Source organism: Watersipora subatra, chromosome 4 (genome assembly GCF_963576615.1).
Source record: "Watersipora subatra chromosome 4, tzWatSuba1.1, whole genome shotgun sequence".
Lineage (NCBI taxonomy): Eukaryota > Metazoa > Bryozoa > Gymnolaemata > Cheilostomatida > Watersiporidae > Watersipora > Watersipora subatra.
The window spans coordinates 21,574,892-21,593,156 of record NC_088711.1 but is presented as its reverse complement, the minus strand read 5'-3'; the positions used below and the strand labels follow the sequence as shown (position 1 = coordinate 21,593,156).

Here is an 18,265-nt window from a genome sequence, read left to right as displayed (position 1 = left end):
ATTTATCAATAGTATGACTTAAGCATGAATCATTAAGATGTGAATTGAGTGTAGAATGAATTTGATCTTTTCTTTGGGGCTCCGTTAGAGCATTTGAGTTGATCGCTGATTATTCATGTGGCCACAAATTTCAAATGTTTTCAGCCAAAACAGATGTATCCGTAAACTAGTAAACCTTAAAGAAAATATATACATAGATGTTCGCTGAAAATCTTTTAAATTGTTACTAATTGATAAAGTGAGCTTTCCTTTCGTTACAAATTTTATTGAGGGAATTTGATAATTAGGTTTTATCAAGCATCGCTACAAATGACATTAATGACAATTCGTGGCTTCGAATTAGCTTCTTGCCTACTATTCAATCATATTAAAACATTTAATATTATTATATTATTAATATTATTATTAACTTTTTATATTAATATTAATGTATTTAAACAGGTTAAATTTATGGCTTGCTCATGAATCATTAAGTTTTGAATTGAATGTAGAATGAATTTGACCACCTCCGAGCTAATGTTACATACCATATGATAAGAACCATCCGTAGGATCTTTGCAGCCACAGTCTTGTGCCTCAACACATCCTGTATTACCATCTCTATAGAGGCCATCTTGACATTCACAGCCATCTCTGTTTGTCTCCTCGCATCTGTCGGTTTCCCTTCCTCCACACACCAGAGGACAGGTATCACCGTAAAAGCTATAGACAGTGTCTCCACGACAGGTAAGCTCTGCAAAATAAGCATCGTCTTGTTCCTGCATTGTTCAAGAGACTCACCTGCAAAGGCTGGGCTATGTTCATCAGAAATAACTTGTAAGTTAAAAATGAACAGAATGGTGCAGCTACAGTGTAACTTTCTCACACAAAGGAAATGAGCACATTCTTACTAAACATTTATTGGCGACTTTCACACCATATCGGGTAATTTTTTAACTTTATGCTAATTTGTCGATCTGAATTCACGCTGTAATGTAAAATATTAATTTTCAACATAACTTTGAACTGTATTTCATTGGTTTTGATTGTAAAACGGGCCAGTAGAACACCGTTATGTTTATTGTTTTATTAAATAAAAAATTAATTCGATTCTTAATCAGATAATGACATTTTGTTTTCTTAGCTATATAGGCCTATACATAATCCCACATTCCATAGAACTAATTAAACTATTTACAAAATTTTAAAAAAATTATTGTTGTTATATTAGCACACAATTGCTGATATAGATGCTTGTAAAACGGTGGTCAGATTGGGTATAATAAGGTTTCTATTGTAAAGGAGCATGGCGCTAAAACGCAGTTTATTCAAACAACTGTGTACAAAAGGTGGCTTTGTAAGCGTATCTCAGTTCATACAGCAAGCTCCAAAGTATCGGTATAATTATGTATTTGCACTCTAAATTATTCTTTATACAAAATTGTTTCAATAAAAAGCTAATTAACTAATGATATCAATAATCCACGAACGCTCAAGACACCGATGTGTAAGCTGGGAAGTCCACACACACTTGCCAGGTGTGAGTTTTTTCGATCACATAACATTATAATGAACACTAAGACTAAAGTGTTTGTTATGAATGTCATAGGTGCTTTAGTTATCCGGTGGCAAAATGTAACATTTAATTTAATCAAGTAATATCTTATTTCGGTTGTTTCAGCGCAGTCTACTTTCCTTGTAGCTACAAAGGCTCAGACATAGAAAGAACCAGAGGGCAGAATAAAATGCAGAGGGAAGACAGAGGGAAGACAGAGGGCAGTAATAAAATGCATACACTCACTTAATCAATGAAGAGGGTACGTGTTAAACCAACGAAGAGGTGAGATAATCATAAGTGGAGTGATAAGTTGGAGCGAAAAGCTATGTGGAGATAAAGTGTAAAGGAGCGAGCATGAGTATTGCCACATGTATTACACTCAGTGCACATTTGAACTGAGTTGAAACTCCCCTATGAGATATGAACAATACATGTTTGCTTGTTTTAGGTATGTGTAGTTTCTCAAAAGAACTATAAATAGAGGATTTTTTTCACCAATCATTTTTGAGATTGAGATAATTGGATCAATAAGCACGAAAGAGCGTGGAGAAATGAAACCTAAGCATGTCTTTGGGTTTGGCTCAGAACAAAAGCTTTAACACAATGCCGAAAATTGGAAGACGCACGCAAGACCCGGGTCATGCTCAATTCAGTACTGCTCATTCACAAAATATTCATGAGCTTTGACGGGAACCATGTGTTGCCTCCCATTACATGAATAGACAGACGAAACTGCGAAGTCAAGTTGGATAGGCGTGTCTACTTTTTTCACTTCATGCTACAATAGGAAGACAGTAATTGCTGTGACTGCGCCAAGGAGTGTCACGAGATAATTTGGGAAACACGAGAAATGTATCATGGCAGTCATACTGACTCAGAATTGTACCACAATGAATATAAAAATACAGAGGAGCTTGGTGGAATGATAGAATCTGACTTGTGTGTAGTTGTCAAATGTACGCCTCTCAAACTTCTGTCTAACCTCTATTCACCAGCAAAATTTTGTTACAATAACGTGTCAAGCAGTTGTTTTGTTAACGGAAAGAACAATAAAATGACAATTACAATCGTGAAGCGTCAAGCGCATGTCTCTCAATGGCGCGGTGCAACAGCCATAAAAACTGCGGAAAGGAAAGCTATACACCGCTCATTTATTACCTTCCCACTGCAGTCAATTCAAAGTGTAAAGTTTACTTTGCAATCTTAACATAGCAAATAATTCTTAGCTTACCAATCTAACAGCTGTCAAATGCTCAGTGAACGTGAAAGCTAATTACAAGGAGCGCAATCACCAAACAAAGGCTATGAATTCCTTATTTTGTAGCTTTCATCAATCATGAACAATTCGTTTTGAGGGATATCAACAGCGTTCCTACTGAGTAAAAATTGTTAAACTCTCTCCTAGTAAAGTACCTGATAACATTGCAAAGCTTCTGGCTAACATGAGAATAATATGGAATACAGTGCGCTGCTGTTTTGAGTAAAAACTACACAAAATTACATGTATATATAAATTTAAACGCTTGCTGCTAAGCAGCAAGAATTGAAAGTAATTTGCAACCAAATAAATTTTCATAAATAAAGTGTTTATTTAAAGATTACCATATTACAACAGTTAGAGGGTCACGTACTCAATTCATTGCTAGGTGCCAGGCTGAGACCTGTATACTCCTTTACTTGTTATCAACTCAAGGAGTGTAGTTGGTATTTTTGAGCTATTTGCTAAGTTGCTGTCACCAGAAAACTAAGCAAGTAGCGTTATCTTCCTGTTAAATTGTGTGGCAGCACCCATGTTAAGGTCATACCTCCACATTGTCTAATGTAACAAGAAAACTCAATGTTGGTAAATCGATGCAAATCACATGGCATTACAAGTATGATGACTGAGGTACAAAACCCTGGAGTTGTCTTCACACATGTGGGCATCTATCAAAAAAGAAGAAACTGTCTTTGCATCAATGAGCTAACTCGCCATCACACGTAGCATTGCACGCTTGTGTGTCAGATTACCATTAGGGAAGTAGAAGTTTCATGCATACCTGCAGAATAATCTGCTCTCCAGTCTTCCAGATTTACTCCTCGACTTCGACACTCATCCACAAATACTTCAGCTATGGAATTTACAGCTTGCTTCGCTATTGTTGAGTTATAAACACAGTCTCCTACAATGTTCATTTACAAATATGATACAAAAACTCGTTCTAAAATTTGGACGTTAGTCGTGAATTGAGAGCATAACTAACAAGCGTACAGTAATGCTAGTGGGGATGAATTATGAAAGGATAAACCTTAGTGACAAAGACAAGCTGAATCACATAATAATCAATAGAATTAGGTTGAGCATATTCTCCCTTCAAATTCTTGAGGCAGAGCTTATGCTATGTGTAAATAAACCAGCATCATTCTTGATCATAGAATTCTCAGAGAACACAAGTTTGATGATGTCTATATAGGCCTACATTGATAGCCCACAAGAATGGCAACTAAAAGGCTATATTCATTCAACCCACTATTCTACAGGTTATAGAATTATTAAGCTCTGGAGTACCAGCAGCTATCACTATCTTAGTGGGTACTAACATCCAATCTCAGCATGGACGTTTTTTTAGGTTTATGAAGTTTAACGCTGCAACTAACAGGCTCCTTTAATCATCTACTCCACTATTTTATAGCTTATGGAATTATTAGCGCTATTGTAAAACATAGACAACTCTCACTGAAGATATCGCCTTAGGTCTATAATGTTTAGCTAATTGCAACTCATATTATGATTTATATAATATGTCTAAGCACACCTATGAGGTTATAGTTATAACTGATAATGCATCGTCATAGATGTTTATGTAACTACACTAGAAGTTGAAATGTAGGGTGTGCATTTCTAACAACATAGTTTTACCAATCAGTGAGTCTGTTGGACACTATCTGACAACGATATTAATTACACTACCTCTAATAAGGAAAAGAACAAAAGACTTCTGTTAACGGACTGCCGTAATGCTACGCGATGCTGCAAACTCATTCTTAGAATATTGATTTGAAAGCACGCATTTGTTTAGTTACGCAACCTTGCTCATCGTGTCCTATCTATATGCTCAATGACAAGATAAAGATATTCGACTTGCGTACCAAAAGTCCTGTTAAAACATAAAAATATGCTGCTGCACGAAGGTTTATTTGTCAGACAACGAAGCAACGGCAGCAGCCAAATGGCAACCACTGGCTGTTGCTAGCTGAACTTCTATTCTCCTTTAGCTTGCCAAATGGATTCAGGAGAAAGGCCAGACACCCACTAGTTTAAACTAATTTATACAACTTTGAGAAATGATACAACTTATACAGTTAAGGTGCGGCCACACGTAATTATTTTTCTGTTGATGTTGACCGGGTTCACGGAATGAACGAAAAACACAGAATTATTCAGCCGAAATTTACAGAATTGTCAGAGCTGTGCATGCACACCGAAATCGTTGACGAAACGCTTTCAATTGGCTAAACAAATTATTAGCGAGCACGATTCTAGCAGCTTTTGAAATTTATATAGTCTGAGACACATAATGCGACCCGCAAGAAAAATACTAATGCGATTTACTATAATATGAATAGAAAATACGAACTATTCACCAAAGTAAATACCATGCAACTGACTTCATTGCGCTAAAGATGGCAACTCATTCTACAAGGAAATTTTTGCTGCTAAAACAGACATTGTTATTATTAAAAAAAAAACGATTTGTAGCAATAGTGTCCGAACGATAAAGAATCAACAATAGCGCAAACTAGGCAGTTGCATCGTATGTACTATGTCGAATTGCGCTGGTACTTTTATTGTGTGTCGTAATACATGTCTTGGACTATATAAATTGCAAAAGCTGCCAGAATTGTGCTCGCTATTAATTTGTTTAGCCAATTAAAAGCGTTTCGTCAACAATTTCGGTGTGCATGCACAGCTTTGACAATTCTGTGAATTTCGGCCGAATAATTCTGTGTTTTTCGTTCATTTTATGATTTCTGTCAGAATCAACGAAAAAATCGTTACACATGGCCGTACCTTTACAGAATTCACACATGAGTAATCAATCTATAAATAAAACTGTATGCTCTGCATGTCTAAAGTTTGCAAACTGTGAGGCAGACTCTTACCAGATTCAAAGCAAGTACTCGACAAAGCATCATCGTTTGAGTCGTTTGAGTTTAAATAGTTCTCACAGAAGTCATCTTCACACAGCATCTCAAACATGGCCGCCAGGTCAGGGTTGTCATTACTGCAGCTCTCAAATGTAGCTGATTGATAAACACCACAATATTCAGGGTCTTGGAGATCTGAGGCTACGGGAGCACAGTTGGAGGGTATGAAGGGTACAATAGCTGAAGACCTATCACAACCCCTACAAATGGATAAAAAGATGAGCATCACAACAAATGCATAGTCCGATTATAGTATTATTATATGTAACAGTTGCGGAATAAATAGACGATCCTACAGAAATAGGGGTGACAGCATAAGTAGATAAAGAATTCACATTGATTTGATATGAATCCCCTACAGTGAGGCATAATCCAGTTTGGCTTGCCCTTATTAAACATTTTTAAACAACTGTATGGGATCAACCATTGAAAGATATTTATCACTTACAAGTTATAAAAAAGTATAATAAATTATAAAATAGCGTGGTATCTCTAGATTTACTTTGATTTCATATTAGAATCATTGTTTTGTTAAGGTTTGATGAAAATAAGGTGCAACTAAAGCAACATATAGAAACTTACATCAATGTGGAATCTTCCCTGAGATGAAAACCAGCTATAGCAGCACTCCGTTGGTAAAGGCCATATGATGACACATCAATACCATTACTTATCACGAGGTCATTCGTGCCATTTCCATCATAGTTGCCACACAACCCACAAAGCTTTCTGGAGTAACTTGAGGGCAAAGACACCCGTACCATAGAGCTTGAAGTCATTGTCACAATGACTGGCTGAAAGAGCAATGGTTGAATTAAAACACATGACTTGGTAACAAGTCACAACAGCACAATAGCATGCACTGCAAGAACTCATTTGACGAATACAAAAAGACAAAATTTCAAATTTCAAAAAACCAAAGTTTGTTTAACTAACTCATTACAAAAGTATGCATACTTCACTTAAGAGAACATTTTGGAACATCGTAAAGTAATTAGAGAGTCATTTGTTAATGTTAAAACTTGTATACATGGAAGTGTAGATGACTTTGAAAATGCATATTTTTATGCCTACTGTAGTAAACCGGTTATCAGGTAACACACATTGGATCAACTGCACATACAACCGGGTACCAACCGTTGCCATGACTGCTGTTTGAATAGATAGCTCTATCCCTGAGGTACCTGTGTATACCATGAGCTCTTCATTTGGACTAAGCATTGACTGCACAAGCTTTCCATTTACCTAAAATGCATCACAGAAAAGAATAATATATGTAATAATGCAATTAAAAAGAAGTAATTGCATAATCACATTTATTATTTTGTTATAAAAACATGCATCCTTTTTCAAGGTAGATAGTAGCGAAGGAGTAGAAAATATTAACACGAGTGAATACAAAACATACTTTACCAGATGCTATTATTCCAAACAATGAATGTATTTTGAAAACTGTTTATATCACGACTCAACATAGATGTATGAAAAAAGCTGTTGGCAGAAATTACTATATCATACCAAACTGCGCATGTACAGAAATACTTCTCGAAATTTGACTGAACCCGACAAACAAGATAAACTGACGACAAAATGACAATTCCCCTGACTAGGAAACTCAAATAGGAGATAAAAATTAGATAAAAGTTGTTGAAGTAGAAAAGTGGTGAGGAAAACCTTAAAAGCAAACAAATGTTTTGACTATATAATGAGACACTCAAGCACTCGAAGGCACTGAACAAAGTAGGAGTGAGGTAATGTAGCGAGTATTATCTGTGCCATTCATAGTAGCGGTGGCTGAACCTACACTCAGACAGGTAGACAATAGATGACTCCTATAAAAATGCACACCAGTGCATTTTATGTAGACTTCAAAAGGAATAACGGAAGATAAACCGGCTAAAGTTTACAAATGTTGGTAGAGTTACAAGTTCGCTACTATGCCACTACGAAGGCATGTTGCGACTACTATTGTTATACGAGGTCAGCTAGAATTGGGCGAGTCACTAAGTATGCAACATGAGAAGAAAATTCTACTAGAATATTGTTAGAGTGAGCCAGCATCAGGCTCAGGACCAAACAGGCGCACCACTAGTAGACTTCATAAGAAGAGAAAAATGATATACTCTTTTGTTCTTTATTTTTCAGAGCCAGCTTGTCGACAATTAGATGCCATATGAAGTTTTAATTGCAATTGAAAGATTGTATACCTGATAGCTGAAAGAAACAGAAAAAATAACGATGCTGCATTCTTTTTAATCAAAACAACCAGTTTATTACCTCACAATTCTTAAAGTTGGCAATAAGAATTCCTGTCTTCCGCACAACGCTCTAGAAATTTATTAGTGGCTCTCAGCTAGTCAGATTTTCCCAATTAGTAGCATGACCAGGAATTTGCTAATTGGCGTGGCTTTATGTATGCATTGTAAGTTAGTTTGTAAATGGCTTCAAACACAATTTCTCTGTCATAATGCTTATTATATTCCCTTTTAAATATATGATGAAAAGTTGAGTTGCAAGCTAGTGAATGCATTAACCAATACCTGCTATACAACTGGGGACAAAGGTCCAGTTGGTAAACTTTAGGAAGGTTTAGTAAGGGTATATCAGCTTTGGCATGAAGTTATACTAACAGAATAAAGTGTGATACAATATACTCACTCTTGCTGTTTGATCTGCGCATAATCTCACTACAAAGTTGCCATATTCTACTTGCACACAGTTCACACGAGAAGTTTCTCCATGTGCTACATTGATTATAGAAATGTCAAGTACAGCATCGACCACAGCTCCAGCAGGACATGTGTAGACAAGATCAAACTGGCAGGCTGCGGTGCTGATTACATCTATTCTCTCACCGTCGAAAGTGAGCACATGTTCCGTACCAAACACGTAACAGCTAGAGATGGTCTGTGAATGGCTACCTGAAAGTGTACAGAGGACTGCAATAGCAAACGCATCAACAAGATAGATTCTTGTCAGGTAACATAGCAATCTTACATAAACGAGATACAGCAGCTATATCTTGCATCGTTTTACGAGTTTAACATCTTATGAACAGTCAATACAATGCTTAAACTACAGATCGACTAACAATAATGCTTAGAAAGATTTTTGCATAAATGAAGATATGAATAGATTTGAAAAATGATGCTGGATAAATACAATCTATTGATTTAATTATCAAAAGGTGCCAACTGTGAAGTGTGAACAAAGGTTTGTAAGAAACGAAGTTATTAATATCTACAGCCATGCTTTGCATTATTCCATCCCTCTGCAACCTAGCCTGCCGCAGCAGGCTAGGTATTGTAGAAGCTTGACTGAAGCCATCACGCAGCTTATGATTTCCTATACATGTAGCGGTCTATATAAATCCTGTGCTACTTTTGCTCATATCATGAGAGAGTCGGTTATTCATGTATAAATAAATTGTCAGAATTACAATGATACATGAGAGAAAAAGACAGTGGCAGTCGCTGGAACCTGTTTTGAAGTTTTCTAAGAGTTTGATGGTCAGTCTATGAAAAGGGTCTTGAAGCTTCTCAAAAGATTTAGGCTTTCTACAGTAAATAAAATTGAGAAGAGCAAAACAAATACTGTGTGGTGATTAGGAGACTTGGATTTTTTATCTGAAATTTACATTTAGGTTATTATCATTTGTATTAATACACCTCAGCAATACCCTTACAGTAAAATGTTTATAAAAGTGTATGATCGTAGATTTTAGCAATTATATCCAAACCACAGGTTAAGCAGACGGCCAATATCGCGTCAAATCACATACAGTATCACTTTACCATAGGTAACTGTTAACATAAGAGTAAGCTGTCGTTGAGCTGCCACATATCATAAATGCCTCTCTGACACCTTGTCAATGCGCTGTCACATGGTGTCATTGGGTACTATAATACTATAATAAAGGGCTGTCATAAAACACATGACAATATCTTTGCCAGTCTCCGATGTGCCACATCAATGCCTTGGCATATACCCTACCATCAACACATGACAATGTTATAACAGCCAAAATTTCACTTTGTAGATTGAGTTGTTAATCAAATGGCTACCATCACATTTTCACATACATTTTACAAATATTTTGTCACTTTTAAACCAAGCCTTGTCAAAAACAACCAACAAATGGTGCCGGCTAAGTTGACCTGGTGATTCTGGTTACCTTATTACGAATGAAAAGCGACTTACCTTGTAAAAGAAACAGAATAACTATATATCCTATATAATGTATATGGTCTGAAACTGTGTTCTTGTAAATCCTATACATGTCACGAGTATATGTAGTTTGTGCGCTAGTCCAGACAATTAGGTAGTCGCCGTGATGTAAAAAGTAGATTTGACCTAAAATACTGTCACAAAGTTTTTTATACTCGATGCTGTCGTGCCTCCAAAGTATGAATCTCCATCAGCTTTATGATTGAAGTGATCAAATATAAATGCCACTAATGTAGGCGTCCTCACTAACATTCATGGTACCTTTAGGATACCCACTGTAAGAAAATGGCTATACGTAGTTATAGATAATAGGAATAATAGGACTTCATGAATTACGTATATATGTTTATTTTTTTGAAGAAAAGTATGCCTTGGATAAATATTTAAAAACAAACTTAAACAAATATTATTTTACAGGTTAACCTTTAAAATATAGTTGAAGTCTTAATTAGCAATTACATATCAATTAATCTATTTCTGTTGGTAGACGGGTGTGTCCGTAGTGGCTCTAATAGCAATTCAAAGGTAGAATGAATCTGATTATGCAAGCAACAAAGGCTTGAAAAGATTTAGCTCAACTTCATGAGCGTCACAAGCCAGTGGTAACATCCATTACTCGTAAACTCAAGCGTTTGTACGGAGGGTAGTATTCTGTACAGCAGGTTGCTAAAAGCTAAGTTAAGATATGTATTTACAGTTAACAGTAAACCAGAAAAATTATCGAGGCTGTTTTAAAATGTGACCTGTTCATGTTTGTGAAAGTTATGGTATTTTGGAAATACAATAACTTTCACTATTTCCTATCTATTTCACTATTTCTCCATTTCCCTATATCACTATTTCGTATCGAAAACTAAAGCAGAATTTCCTGATTTCATATTTGTGCATAAATCTATCACATCTTTAAAGGTGTGGTTGTGTCAAAAAGGTCGATTTAATGAAATTAAGACCAATAAAAGGCTAAAACATCAGCTACAATTTGATGTCATTTTTGTCTTTGTAGACTAACCCTGTCCAGAGATATATGCGTTTGAATGAGGTCATCTTTTAAAAAGCTCAGATTCCAGTGGGTGCTACATTCATGACGTAACTAGTGATACATCTGAAAAGAGTCAATGAGTGATAAATATAAGATCGCTTCATTAGCTAATCATCAGCACAAATTTTTTATATAGGTCGTAATAAATGTTATCACTTGTAAAACGCGTTGTCTGTGATCTCAAATTTAGGGATTTTACTCTATTATTAAATCACATGGACATCGATATTTACTAAATTAATTAACATCGGTACTTTAATGAATTACTTGATCGACACGTTTTATTGACGAGCCACAGAATTGTAAAAATTACTGTAAAGTTGCTGTGAAGGTGAGTCCGAGTTTTCTGTGCATCAGGTGGTTAAAGTGCTACAGAGGAAGATAGGAGAATGGAGGTAAATTTATCTTTTACTTTGAGTCTCGTATAGATGTACTGTTGTGTTTACATTCAGATCATATTTCCCTGTTTGAGGTTATAATACAATTTCCTGTGCGCACATGCGAGATACGGATGCACAGTAAGTTCTTGACGGCTTCTTTTTAATCCATAGCATCTAGCAATACAATGGCTTAGATTGATGAATACGTATACTAAAAGTAATAATTTTAGTACTCACGAATACATTTACTAATTAATAGAATTATAACTTTTTGCCATCATCAATCATCGTTTTATAATTTTTTAATCGTTTCACCTAGCTATATTTGCTTCAAATTTTCTTTGGCAGTTTTGGCTAGTAAATTAGATTTATGATTTGACTTTAGATGTTCACTTCTCACTTGTAGAAAGTGAGGAAAATCGATTGATCAATGCACATCTTTAACCAATACACATCTTTAACTTCAGAACCAAAGCTTTGAATCGTTGGCTTGGCGTACTTATGCTTTGGTTAAACATTTATTGATGTTTAAAATTACACTCGCAATCTATCTAACTCCCAATTTGAAAGCTTTCAGTAGATACCGTTAGAATGACATATCTATGAATGACACATATTTATTGCATTGGTTTTATTGATTACAGGATGTTTATGTGGTCCCACCAGCCGAAGCAGCTTTGTCAGTGTGGAAACTGCCATAAATGGGAAAGAGGGACTTGAATGTGTGCTGCATAAACCATGATGTTTTGTTTGAGTTTGCTGTAGTAGATTAATTTGTCTTATTGTATGAGCTGAAACTATGTGAGTGGCCACGACTTGGATGGATATTTTTAATAAAAGCTTTATGATGAGATGAAAGTTTTTTTGCTTGTAAAAATTATATAATAAAATAATATTGCTGAAAATAATGCAAAACATGATTTGCAGAACATTGAATACATCATAGCCCGGTTGCCACCTGTGCTGAAATCTTGTCTGATAGATGGATTTATGAAGTGTAATCAAAGCTGCATGTACAGGCACTTTTGCATAGCTCAACCATTTGTTTAGTACTTGAATCAATTAATCAAATGTAACTAGTGAATTTTTTTCTACAAATTTATACTAATAATGACTCGATAACGTTGACAGTCGACTATACAATGTACATGACTTTTAGGATTTATAGTTGGTTTTGCTACATATTCTTTTCAAAGACACAGCTTGATTATTTTACTTAGTAAGAAACTAGTCTTCGGTGTGGGCATTGATATACAGGCCCTCCCCCCAGGATAGGCGACGGACATCATGTAGGCGGGGCTGTATATCATTAGTGCGGGTAGCGACGGAACTCTGCCGATACAAAGACCTTATTCTCCACAGTTTGCAGTAGTCAGTACTAAGATGTTTACACAGCATTTAGAAGAAGCTAATATGACAAGTTTTTAATTTCCCTTGTTTGAGGAGTTTGAGACAATAATAATATATCTGTAGATGGATTTAAAATTTTATTCTAGCCAACATGAGCAAATACAAGATAAAATATATGCCAATAGAGCCGCATAGGACTAGACTTTTATCGCAATAGCCGATGTGAATACGAGAGATATAGACAGGTTGTATCGCGTGTTACATTATTTTGGGCAAGTCTGGGCATGTTTTTTTGTCCTGAGCGTTTTTACCGCAATCAAATTTTTTCGATTTTAATCTTCAAATATCTTGACAATGGGATCGCCTAACACAACAAACAACATATCAACTGATAGAAAAAAAAATACTTGCTTTTAAAATCAACTCAAATTTGATGCAACCACATCTTTAAGGGAGATGAAAGGATTTTCGTGTAACCCCTTCTACTAAGCACTTTCTAAACCAAATTTACCTTTGAGACACAGTGTCATAGTATGTATTAATACTTTACTAGTATGAAAAAAACATGACTATTTAAAAAGAAAATCAGATTGTTTGTATTTGTTTCTGCAATGTCATTCCATCAATAATGAAGTTTCGTGTTAGATTTGGAATCATCTCCTGTGCGTGAGGATAATTACCAAACAAGAGTATAAAACACTCTATTCAACTATGCAAATATTAATTCAATGAACATTTTATCTTACCTAACCCATTATGTTAACAACTACATTTAGTTGAATAAAAATATTTTATAGTATTTAATATTCAATAGATATTTGTATTAAGCAATACATGTAGGTATAAGAAATAAGTAATAAAACATGGGTTCAGACAAAATCACAAATATTTCAGCAATCATTATGTAAAATTACGACAAAGATGTTTTAACTGTTACTTAGCTATAGTAGTTTGCTTACACATTTTAAATCTTTTTTACTGAATTTGAATCGTTGGTAAAACAACAAATCCTGCAAAATAATGCAAATACAAATAAACAGGGGAAGCAGAGCTACGAGAACAATGTTGGCCGAGGAACGAGTTGCCACAATAAAAAATTAACTTTTTAACTTGAAAAATTCATCTTATTACAGCAATGACGTTACTACTATTTAAAGCATAGTATAACGATGATATTAACAAGTTATCATCAATGTGATGACTCATCCCATAGAAAATAAAGGTCTTGTTAAATAGTATGTATTATTTCTATAAAACTGTTATAAAGGTCTACCGTCCTTCTGACTATGGAGCTGCAACTAAAACTTAGTAGTGTCGCCGGCAATGCAAATAGATTATCTAACTCAGTAGGTAAGTACTTATTTAACTCAGTACCGAAAGGTAAGTACCAAAAGGTAAGTATAGTAGCCAGCTCGATTTAAATAAATAATAGAACCTACACACAAATAGGGATTTTAACATACACTTTAATTGCTAGCCAGCACCATTGGTGCAAAACTCAGATGCTCAATGCTATATGTGATATCTATACGCTATATGTGATATCTATACGCTATATGTGATATCTATACGCTATATGTGATATCTATACGCTATATGTGATGCTACATGCTATATGTGATATCTATACGCTATATGTGATATCTATACGCTATATGTGATATCTATATGCTATATGTGATATCTATACGCTATATGTGATATCTATACGCTATATGTGATATCTAAACGCTATATGTGATATCTATACGCTATATGTGATATCTATACGCTATATGTGATATCTATACGCTATATGTGATATCTATACGCTAAATGTGATATCTATATGCTATATGTGATATCTATATGCTATTTATGATGATGCATATACATTTCAGGCCAAATATTGCTCTCAAAGTTATGGAAAAGACTTAGTGCAAAGTTTAGTTATGTAATAAGACGGTGCTTAGCAGAACTGACCATTCTGCAGTCAATACATTGGTCAATGAATCATTAGTACCTGTGTAACAAGTTAGGCAGCATCTACAAATATAAGTTTTGATATCGAAGGAGTAGAGACCAACTAGCACTGCAGTAAATTTGAGATCAAGAGTTAAGTCGACATAGGTTCTTTTGAATGCGAAAAGATAACAAACAAACTGATATTCAATGAACAGTTACCAAAAACAGTTATAGGTTCACTGCGGAAAGTATGTTGGGCACAAACTTGTTGCAAGGTGATTTAGAGTGGCACTCAGTTACTTTGAATGCAAAATAAATTCCTGTGGGCAAGGCAATGTTATACCCGACAATGTGCACAAGAACTTTAAAAAGGTTTCAGAGTGATTAACAAAGCAATAATGTTTTGGGATCAGTGGAGCGCTGCTATTACTACAGAAAATTGTAAGGTTTGGTGCAATGCAAGTAGTATAGAGATTGAATGTTATCTTATATAGAACAACAATGAAGATCTGAAGATAATTTTTTTAATTTGAAAAATATATTCTAGCTCACAAACTCTATATGAAATGAGTGATGGTCCTGAAAAGGGACATGTGGGAGTGACTCCACAGAGTAGGCCAGACTGGATGGCATGTCTCATGATGCCGCGATTGTGTTGGCGTGGTGACATATCTAAAGCAGAGAGGCATTCATTTCCGATGGACTGATCAAAAGATGAGGCGGTCGGGCCGCTATATATGCATGAAGGACTTCTGGGACAGAAGTTAACATGTCAAGATGAAAGACGCCATTTGCCAAAATCAATAGACATTTTCACGACATTGACGATCTTTAACGAATTTATTCATACTGTTCGCATGTCAGTAAAATTTATTTATGTTCATAGTTGCATGTCGGAATAGCATAAGTATCTGTTCCAATTAGTTACTAGTCGTTACAATTCCTTTAAGTAATATTTTTTCGTTTTGTTTATACTTTTACTTGCAACAAGATTTTGTGTTTATTTCTTTTTGTCCTCAGGATACGCCTTTCTGTCACTTGAGAGTATTGTTCGCAATATAGCGTATGTAATTTGTAATTGTAAGTGCCTAGTTTATTGCACTAAGATAGACAGTTGCAGCGCAATTATTTTTATTGTTATGTATTTGGAAATTATTTAAAGTTTGCGGACAACAGAGTGACATGATTGGTCATTTCAAACAATAACTGTTAAGTTCTAGTACATCCGCTTATGCAATGTGAATGCTGCTGCAATTTCTTAGGCAAGTCAAATTGTGTTCTGCTTTGGATAAAAATGCATGTATATTTTACTTCAATAAAATTGTTTATTCGCTAGAGAAACGTTATCATTTGCTGATCATTAATTAAATAACTGACAGCAAGTTCGGTGGAATTTGAAATGATGATTAGAACTAAAGAGCTGTTGTAGAAAGCGTTGGGTTCAGCGCACTATGTTTGTCCCAGCAGAGCCTTTGTCACTCGGCTTCAAGAACATATCAGGGATACGTCAAAACTGAGAGTTGTCCCCACTCCATTTTAAATGATTTTGCTTTGACTGCGCTTTTGATGTTCGTGAGTACATTCTACTCTACTAATACATTACAACAATCTACTTACTGTTAGAGCTAACCGTTGATGATACCAGATGACATAGTTGATCATACCAAGTTATCACAGACAATTCTTACCTTTACAACAAAACCTTATTCCTTTGTCGGCTGACGACATAGACAACAGGAGATAGCAATACTATTAAGCTGATAAAAGATGGCTCAGTACTGACACCGATAGAATATACTCTAACAATAACTAACAACTAAGGTGAGCCACTATCACTGACATACACCTAATAAATATTGCGCGACCTTGAGTTTTTACAGCCCCAAGTCAAATGATCAGTCTCAGACGACCGATCACGTGATACTACGCAGCATATTAAATATGGTAGTTCGTATATACATAGGTTACATAGAACTGCACATTGATGGTATTTTTGAGGCCATTGAACTTAAAACCCCTAATAAAACTCCTCAAAACTTAATATGGAGTTTTGAGTTCAATGCTTGAGGCTATGTGGCCATCGTTCGGCGAGCCATATTTGTGAAAAGCAAGTCAATCTAAAACGCGCGTCCATATATCCTATGTCTAACCGCTAACGGTACCATAGTTCGCTATATCGATTGTTGTTTTGGCTGGTATTGAAGAAAGAGTTTCCAGCAACCCGATTCGTTACAATATAGACCATTACCTATACAGATGCTGCAATTACACCAATCTAAGAAAGAAAATATCTCCTAACCTTCACAACTATCAACATCTGCTAAAATTTATACATGAAATTCATACATAATTAACCCGCTGCAGATTAGCCTGTCTTGACAAACTGTTGTTTTTGCGGAGTTGTCCCCGGCGAGCGGAGTGGCAAAACAACAGCTTGTCACAAGACGCACTGCACCTCATGGATCAGCTGCACTAAAAGGGAGTTGTTCTCTTCCGTTTATGTGGCTTGGCTGCAATGTTATGTCGGTTGCTCCATTGGTAATCAACGGATTTAGCCCAAAAAATGTATGTAGAAAAAAATAAGATAAAAATGTTTAACCAGAGACCAGTCTCTGCGGTAAACTTCAGTAGAACTTGAGAATAAAATAAATTAAAAATAAATCAATAAGAACCAATAAAACTGACTGATACAAAAATACAAATAAAACTGACTGAGCGCACAAATAACAACATGTTTAGTTGCTTTTGTTGCCTAAGTTCTTAAGTTCTATTAAAGTTTACCACAGAGACTGGTCTAAACGTTTTTATCATATTTTTTTCTACATTAATTTTTGGGCTAAATCCGTTATGATTACCAATGGAGCGACCGACATAACATCGCAGCCAAGCCGCATAGACGGAAGAGAGCAACTCCCTTTAAGTGCAGCGGATGCATCAGGTGCAATGCGTAATGTGACAAGCTGTTGTTTTGCTAGCTCCGCTCGCCAAGTACAACTCCACAAAAAACAACAGGTTGTCAAGACAGGCTAGCTGCAGATATGCTCTATACTATATACGATAGATATATTCACACAGACAGATGATACAGACTATATTATAGTCATCCAATTATTAATTAACAACCGATCGTGCCACAATCAATACTCATAGAAAATCTAGTTTCAGACATGAACACTTGTATATAGTATCAATCAATTTTTTGGTATCTATTTTATCACGCATAATATATTTGAAGTCATCTTTTCGTGTAAATATTCTTAAAGATTTGTTCCACAAATCTCAAAATAAACATGAAGTGTTCACAACTATCTTGTATTCAGGATACTTTTACTGTCTCCGTTTTATTTGATAATATGACTACGAATAAAGGCTTTTTGTTATTTTGTTATCAACAGAATAAAAGATTACAAACTAACTACAATAGAGTGACGCTCAAAAGCTTTAATCTGTGGCCTATTTGACATAATTCTACTTTGAAAAGCTGTCTATTTTAATAGAATCGCTACAATTCGTAGGTGGGTTGAGCAGCTCTTCGAGAGACTTGTGGGGGAGAGTGTCCATTAGAGAGAAAACAACTCCGTTCTTTACTTTGCTCGACAT

General features: G+C 35.4%; 1 protein-coding gene across 1 annotated transcript in view; it reads right to left on the bottom strand.

The window, feature by feature from the left end:
• The window catches only part of LOC137394040 (zonadhesin-like), a 25,942-nt gene extending 7,677 nt beyond the window's left edge, over nt 1-18,265 (bottom strand). The window contains exons 1-8 of the mRNA XM_068080757.1: nt 18,172-18,265; nt 8,384-8,646; nt 6,863-6,970; nt 6,308-6,519; nt 5,681-5,925; nt 3,586-3,699; nt 1,470-1,519; nt 528-758 (exon numbers count right to left, since the gene is read on the bottom strand). Of these exons, the coding sequence (XP_067936858.1) occupies nt 528-758; nt 1,470-1,519; nt 3,586-3,699; nt 5,681-5,925; nt 6,308-6,519; nt 6,863-6,970; nt 8,384-8,646; nt 18,172-18,265 (1,317 nt within the window). The remainder of the gene's footprint in view (nt 1-527; nt 759-1,469; nt 1,520-3,585; nt 3,700-5,680; nt 5,926-6,307; nt 6,520-6,862; nt 6,971-8,383; nt 8,647-18,171) is intronic.